Genomic DNA, 8,383 nt, shown 5'->3' with positions numbered 1-8,383 from the left:
TGGATGTTTAATGATTACTCCAGCATGAAGCAAAGACAATGAACAGCAAAACACCTCACTATCCAGAACTCCCTGAGCCGAGCCTCTTATCAGTGAGCAAAAAACATCAAGTAAACTGTACCCCAAAGGAATCACACTCACAAATACAGTACTAGCCAAAAGTTTGGACACACCTACTCATTCAAGGGTTTTTATTTTTACTATTTTCAACAGTGTAGAATAATAGTGAAGACATCAAAACTATGAAATAACACATATGGAATCATGTAGTAACCAAAAAAGTGTTAAACAAATCAAAATATGTTATATTTGAGATTCTTCAAAGTAGCCACCCTTTGCCTTGATGACAGCTTTGCATACTCTTGGCATTCTCTCAACCAGCTTCATGATTAATGCTTTTCCAACAGTCTTGAAGAAGTTCCCACATATGCCGAGCACTTGTTGGCTGCTTTTCCTTCACTCTGCAGTTCATCTCATCCCAGACCATCTCAACTGGGTTGAGGTCGGGTGATTGTGGAGGCCAGGTCATCTGATACAAGTCATCTGATGCAGCACTCCATCACTCTCCTTCTTGGTCAAATATCCCTTACACAGCCTGTAGGTGTGTTGGGTCATTGTCCTGTTGAAAAACAAATGATAGTCCCACTAAGCGCAAACCAAATGGGATGGCATATCGCTGCAGGATGCTGTGGTAGCCATGCTGGTTAAGTATGTCTTGAATTATAAATAAATCAGTGTCACCAGAAAAGCACCCCCACACCTCCTCCTCCATGCTTCACGGTGGGAACCACACATGCCGAGATCATCCATTCACCTTGCCTGCGTCTCAAAAAGACACGGCGGTTGGAACAAAAACCTAAAATTTGGACTTATCAGACCAAAGAACAGATTTCCACCGGTCTAATGTCCATTGCTCATGTGTCTTGGCCCAAGCAAGTCTCTTATTATTATTATTGGTGTCCTTTAGTAGTAGTTTCTTTGCAGCAATTGGACCACGAAAGCCTGATTCACACAGTCCACTCTAAACAGTTGATGTTAAGATGTGTCTGTTACTTGAACTCTGTGAAGAATTCTTTTGGGCTGCAATCTGAGGTGCAGTTACTCTAATGAACTTCTCCTCTGCAGCAGAGGGAACTCTGGGTCTTCCTTTCCTGTGACAGTTTAGAGAATGCCAAGAGTGTGCAAAGCTGTCATAAAGGCAAAGGGTGGCTACTTTGAAGAATCTCAAATATAAAATTGATTTTGATTTGTTTAACACCTTTTTGGTTACTACATGATTCCATATGTGTTATTTCATAGTTTTAATGTCTTCACTATTATCCCACAATGCAGAGAATAGTCAAAATAAAGAAAAACCCTTGAATAAGTAGGTGTGTCCAAACTTTAGAATGGTACTGCACGTATTGCACATACCTATGCACCAATAGAATTCTGAAAGCACAACAAATGTCACATTCAACAAAATAAAACAAATGAAAACAATGATTTTTTTTATCAGTGCATGCTACACCATCACACTGAATATGGAAAGGGGACTGTGGGGATGGAGGATTGTGAGGTCAAAGGCCAAAGAATACAAAAGAACAAAAGGGAAGGAAGCAAACAATTTCTTTCTCTTTCTTCCTACATAGAGGCGGGAGTGGACCACTCTGGAGAGGGTGGAAATGGGGGGGGGGGTCTTCAAGAGTTTTGTATGTAGGCCAAGCTCGCTCCTCCATCTCCTCTCCAGGACATGGCGCTCTTAGTGAAGTTGAAACAGATTGCCCCTATCATCCTTTTAAGGTGGAGCAGGGTAGCAGGCAGGGCCACAGGCCTGACAGGGTTTAGTTGAAGCCCATGTCGGTCTGGTAAGAGGAATGGTGACCATCTGACGTCAGCTGGGTGGTCTCTGTCGCTGATGGCTGCACCAAGATGGCTTCACCGCCACCCTCTGTCAGAGAGAGAGCGTTACACACACACACACACACACACAGGGTAAGATATAAAAGGTCAGTGATGATGGAACTCCATAGTAAATTACAATGCAATTGAGACAAATCAAGTGTTAGTGACAGGGTTGCAAACTTCTGGTAAAGTTATGTGATTTGTGTTCATGCAGAAACATGTTTCTTACACAATAAGCAGTCGATCTCACCTCTCTCGTCAGACTGCATCTGGGCCTCCAGGTCCTCAGGGGACACATAGAAGTCGGGCTCCTGGCCCTCTGGGGGCCGTGGTTTACACTTCCCACAGCAGCAGTTACAGCAACAACACAGACAACAGCAGAAGTAGCAGCCAGTGGCCAGGCCACAGAACACAAACAGCGCCTGCAGAGGGAAAACAAGGCGGTGTGTGAGAGAGACAGAGATATCAAGAAGAAAAAACAATAACAATAGCCAACAGTGTTAGAGAGGCTTTCTTTTTATAGGGTTTGTGTTATAAAATAGTGTTTTATATTTGACCCTAAGTCCACTCTACATGTGGACCCTTCACGTCCCCACCTCCCCATGGCCCCTCACAGTCTCACCTTAGCCCACCAGCTGGACAGAACAAAGTAGGTGTTCACATTCTCCTCGCCAAACTGCTCAGCCACGTACAGTCCCAGGGAGCCGTACTTGTCATAGATGTTCCGCTTTGTGGGGTCGTTCAGAATGGCATGGGCATTGTTGATCTCCTTAAACTTGTCAGAAGCTTCTGGGTTATCTGGGTTCTTATCAGGGTGGAATTTCAACGCAAGTTTCCTAAGAACACAAAAGAGTGAGAATTAAAACCTACCAATAAAGACAACATACAGTGCATTCGGAAAGTATTCAGACCTCTTGACTTTTTCCAAATTTTGCTACATCAAAGCCCTATTCTAAAATGTATTAAATAAAACATTTTCCTCATCAATCTACACACAATACCCCATAATGACAAAGCAAAAACATGTTTTTATAAATTTTTGCAAAACAAAAACATATTTACATAAGTATTCAGACCCTTTGCTATGAGACTCGAAATTGAGCACAAGTGCATCCTGTTTCCATTGATCATCGTTTCTACAACTTGATTGGATTCCACCTGTGGTAAATTCAATTGATTGGACATGATTTGGAAAGGCACACACCTCTCTATATAAGGTCCCACAGTTGACAGTGCATGTCAGAGCAAAAACCAAGCCATGAGGTTGAAGGAATTGTCCATAGAACTCCGAGACAGGATTGTGTCGAGGCACAGATCTAGGGAAGGGTACCAAAAAAATGTATGCAGCATTGAAGGTCCCCAAGAACACAGCGCCTCCATCATTCTTAAATGGAAGAAGCTTGGAACCACCAAGACTCGTCCTAGAACAGACCACCCGGCCAAACTGAGCAATCAGGGGAAAAGGTCTTGGTCAGGGAGGTAACCAAGAACCCGATGGTCACTCTGACAGAGCTCCAGAGTTCCTCTGTGTAAATGGGAGAACCTTCTAGAAGGGGAACCATCTCTGCAGCACTCCACCAATCAGGCCTTTCTGGTAGAGTGACCAGACGGAAGCCACTCCTCAGTAAAAGGCACGACAGCCCGCTTGGAGTTTGCCAAGAGGAACCTAAAGGACTCTGACCATGAGAAACAAGATTCAAAGTACAGAGAGATCCCCGAAGAAAACCTGCTCCAGAGCGCTCAGGACCTTAGACTGATGCGAAGGTTCACCTTCCAACAGGACAACAGCCCTAAACACACAGCCAAGACAACGCAGGAGTGGCTTCAAGACAAGTATTTGAATGTCCTCGAGTGGCCCAGCCAGAGCCCAGACTTGAACCCGATAGAACATCTCTGGAGAGACCTGAAAATAGCTGTGCAGCGATGCTCCCCATCCAACCTGACAGAGCTTGAGAGGATCTGCAGAGAAGAACGGTAGATACTCCCCAAATACAGGTGTGCCAAGCTTGTAGCGTCATACCCAAGAAGACTCTAGGCTGTAATTGCCGCCAAAGGTGCTTCAACAATGTACAGAGTAAAGGGTCTGAATACTTACGTAAATGTGATTTTTCAGTTTTTTTATAAATGTGCATACATTTCTAAAAACCTGCTTTTGCTTTGTCATTATGCGGTATTGGGTGTAGATTGATGAGGGGGGAACAATTTAATCAATTTTAGAATAAGGCTGTAATGTAAGAACATTTGGAAAAAGTCAAGGGGTCTGAATACTGTAAGGCTATATTTATACGTGGCACAACTCTAAATTTAATTTGTCTTTTTTTTGTTACTTATGAGTATTAGTATGACTACTACAGTAAGTGTCTGTGCCTCTCTGACTGACCTGTAGGATTTCTTGATGTCGTCAGGAGTGGCTAGCTTGTCAATGCCAAGCACAATGTAGAGTGATTCACCAGAGGTGGAGAGTGAGCGCTGCCTTGCCTGTTCATGAGCTGCCATGATGCCTCACGTCCTTCACAATCTGAAAACAGAGAAAAGGAAGCAATGCACCTGTTTATTTATAAATGAGTCATGGCTATTCTATTATTCAGCCTATAGCACCCTGTGTGTTGACTAAAGCAGTGTTTTTTTCTTCCATTCTCGCAAATACAGTGCATGTGCAATTCTGCTCCAAATTCACTAAATACTCCCACACTCCAGGAATCTATTGGACACCTTATCCCTACCGCCACTCCAAATTGGTGCACTGTCAGCAGGGTTTCCCTGACTCCAGTAGGCCTACCCTGTAAAAGGAGAGCAGAGTAAATAATCTGCCTGTAACACTAGATGCCATCTCCCTCCAACAACAGATTAGACAATTTAGTCACATACTGTTAAATTAACTTGGGATTGTATTTAGAATAGGTCTACAAATGCCAGAATCCTGTAGCTATTACTAAGTCAATAACAAATTCGCTTGTTGTCATTTTCAGTCACTCTGTTGTAAAATTTGGAGCTGAGGTCTCACGCAAATAACTATCTTTAATTGCAATGTGTACTCTAGGGGTCTTTTTTCAAACTAGCTACTCTGTCATTGTCAATTGTTGCAATAGGAAATCAGTAAGAAGTTAACAAATCACCTTGCGCAGTCAGAAGCTACAGCATGATGTTTCAAACACGAAGATACTAATAGCTTCAGACAGCACAAGGGCATATAGTATCCAGAGGATCTCAAGGGCCTATAGCATTAAGAAACCATCACTGCAGAAGGCCCTTGAGGGTAAGGCCAAAATGCTTAATCTTGAGCATTTTCCATCATTAGGCCTATCCCTGAATAAAAAACTAAGTCAGTTCAAATAATGTACTCAATCGGATGCTCAATTGAAAGTAATATCGGAAATGTTGAGACTTAATGTGAGGTGGTCCTGGGGAGTGAGAATCATTATTTACATCCAAGGATGCAGCCGGCCACATAGACTAGGTTTATTGAGGAAGCAGCCGGCCACATAGACTAGGTTTATTGAGGAAGCAGCCGGCCACATAGACTAGGTTTATTGAGGAAGCAGCCGGCCCCATAGACTAGGTTTATTGAGGAAGCAGCCGGCCACATAGACTAGGTTTATTGAGGAAGCAGCCGGCCACATAGACTAGGTTTATTGAGGAAGCAGCCGGCCCCATAGACTAGGTTTATTGAGGAAGCAGCCGGCCACATAGACTAGGTTTATTGAGGAAGCAGCCGGCCACATAGACTAGGTTTATTGAGGAAGCAGCCGGCCACATAGACTAGATTTATTGAGATGGCGGACTAGTCGTAAAATAATCTTCAACCCTCAACCGAAATAAACTACTGTATCTTCAACCTCCAGCCGAACTAGCTGGTACCATTCATAGGCCATGTCACAACGACTGATCAAATGACTCATTTTCACAAAAATCGACGTTTGCAAAATGTAAAAACCCGTACGCTTTGACGCTGGTTAAATGAATTGAATACATGACCATCATTCATGGAATGTCCGTTTGCCATAAGGACAAAGAAAGAATATAATACATATTCAGGATTATTTTGAATCTGTAAATGCGATGCTTGGTGCAGTTAATCTCTGTAGCTGCATCACCAGCAGGACTGCGCAGCATCCATGTTGGTTTGCTTGCTGGCCTTCTCTAGATGTAAGATTGAACTCGCTCAAATCAGCAGTAATTTTCAAGGGCAAAGGGAAAATGGGTACAAAAAAAATAAACAATCCACATCCATGAGAATGCTTACCTCTTGTCGTTGGTTTTGATGCACTGTATAGGGAAATGATCCAGAGAGATATAATAACGGTATGTGATTATGGTCGCATCCCAGAGAACCGCGCGCACCCACCAAACCCAACCATGGACAGCTGCAGTATATTGTCCCCGCCCCCCGACCAAACCCCCAATCGACGTGCGCATACTCATTGATTGGGACTGAAGTGTCTTTTTTAATTTTTTTATTTAACCTTTATTTAACTAGGCAAGTCAGTTAAGAACAAATTCTTATTTACAATGACGGCCTAGCAACAGTGTGTTAACTGCCTTGTTCAGGGGCAGAACGACATATTTGGGTGCCCCTCGTCCTGCTGTTCAGTAATAGGAAATAAACATAACTAACTACAACGTGAAAAAGTATTTTGATCTTGAAGTCATTTTGAAGAAAAATATAAACGGAACATGTAAAGTGTTGGTCGCATGTTTCATGAGCTGATATAAAATATACCAGAAATGTTCCATAAACACAAAAAACGTATTTCTCTAAATTTTTGCACAAATTTGTTTACATCCCTGTTTGTGAGCATTTCTCCTTTGCCAAGATAATCCATCCACCTGTCAGGTGTGGCATATCAAGAAGATGATTAAACAGCATGATCATTACACAGGTGCAACTTGTGCTGGGGACAATAAAAGGCATTTCGAAAATGTGTAGTTTTGTCACACAACACAATGCCACAGATGTCTTAAGTTTTGAGGGAGCGGGCAACTGGCATGCTGACTGCAGGAATGTCCACCAGAGCTGTTGCTAGAGAATTGAATGTTAATTTCTCGACCATAAGTCGCCTCCAAAATCATTTAAAAGAATTTGGCAGTATGTCAAACCGGCCTCATAACTGCACATCAGCCACGCTCAAGGTCCTAAACAATATTGTAACCGCCATCGAGAAGAAACAATACTGTGCTGCCATATTCATTGACCTGGCCAAAGCTTTCGACTCTGTCAATCACCACATTCTCATCGGCAGACTCAATAGCCTTGGTTTCTCAAATGATTGCATCGCCTGGTTCACCAACTACTTCTCTGATAGAGTTCAGTGTGTCAAATCGGAGGGCCTGTTGTCCGTACCTCTGGCAGTCTCTATGGGGGTGCCACAGGGTTCAATTCTTGGGCCAACTCTTTTCTCTGTATACATCAATGATGTCGCTCTTGCTGCTGGTGAGTCTCTGATCCACCTCTACGCAGACGACACCATTCTGTATACTTCTGGCCCTTCTTTGGACACTGTGTTAACAAACCTCCAGACGAGCTTCAATGCCATACAACTCTCCTTCCGTGGCCTCCAACTGCTCCTAAATACAAGTAAAACTAAGTGCATGCTCTTCAACCGATCGCTGCCTGCACCTGCCCGCCTGTCCAGCATCACTACTCTGGACGGTTCTGACTTAGAATATGTGGACAACTACAAATACCTAGGTGTCTGGTTAGACTGTAAACTCTCCTTCCAGACTCACATTAAACATCTCCAATCCAAAGTTAAATCTAGAATTGGCTTCCTATTTCGCAACAAAGCATCCTTCACTCATGCTGACAAACATACCCTCGTAAAACTGACCATCCTACCGATCCTCGACTTCGGCGATGTCATTTACAAAATAGCCTTCAATACCCTACTCAACAAACTGGATGCAGTCTATCACAGTGCCATCCGTTTTGTCACCAAAGCCCCATATACTACCCACCACTGCGACCTGTACGCTCTCGTTGGCTGGCCTTCGCTTCATAATCGTCGCCAAACCCACTGGCTCCAGGTCATCTACAAGACCTTGCTAGGTAAAGTCCCCCCTTATCTCCGCTCACTGGTCACCATAGCAGCACCCACCTGTAGCACGCGCTCCAGCAGATATATCTCTCTGGTCACCCCCAAAGCCAATTCCTCCTTTGGCCGTCTCTCCTTCCAGTTCTCTGCTGCCAATGACTGGAACGAACTACAAAAATCTCTGAAACTGGAAACACTTATCTCCCTCACTAGCTTTAAGCACCAGCTGTCAGAGCAGCTCACAGATCACTGCACCTGTACATAGCCCATCTGTAATTTAGCCCAAACAACTACCTCGTCCCCTACTGTATTTATTTATTTTATTTATTTTGCTCCTTTGCACCCCATTATTTATTTCTACTTTGCACTTTCCTCTACTACAAATCTACCATTCCAGTGTTTTACTTGCTATATTGTATTTACTTTGCCACCATGGCCTTTTTTGCATTTACCTCCCTTATCTCACC

At 43.4% G+C, this 8,383-nt stretch overlaps 1 protein-coding gene across 4 annotated transcripts; it reads right to left on the bottom strand.

Moving 5' to 3' along the window:
• Positions 1–1,285: 1,285 nt before the first annotated feature.
• On the bottom strand, positions 1,286–6,273 carry LOC106567344 (dnaJ homolog subfamily C member 5). 4 transcript variants are annotated; one of them, XM_045693221.1, is made up of 6 exons: positions 6,128–6,270; positions 4,608–4,664; positions 4,265–4,402; positions 2,507–2,720; positions 2,114–2,306; positions 1,286–1,930 (listed from the first exon to the last, which is right to left on the bottom strand). In XM_045693221.1, coding segments are annotated over exons 3-6 (525 nt in total). In that variant the 5' UTR covers positions 4,381–4,402; positions 4,608–4,664; positions 6,128–6,270; the 3' UTR covers positions 1,286–1,928. The 4 variants fall into 4 exon arrangements, with proteins under 4 accessions (XP_045549177.1, XP_013991953.1, XP_013991954.1 ...); XM_014136478.2 differs by having other exon boundaries at positions 1,289–1,930; positions 2,135–2,306; positions 4,597–4,664; positions 6,128–6,269; XM_014136479.2 differs by having other exon boundaries at positions 1,289–1,930; positions 2,135–2,306; positions 6,128–6,268.
• Positions 6,274–8,383: the final 2,110 nt, after the last annotated feature.

This window comes from Salmo salar, chromosome ssa13 (genome assembly GCF_905237065.1).
Source record: "Salmo salar chromosome ssa13, Ssal_v3.1, whole genome shotgun sequence".
In the NCBI taxonomy this organism is placed as follows: domain Eukaryota; kingdom Metazoa; phylum Chordata; class Actinopteri; order Salmoniformes; family Salmonidae; genus Salmo; species Salmo salar.
This window is presented reverse-complemented; position numbering and strand designations above follow the sequence as displayed.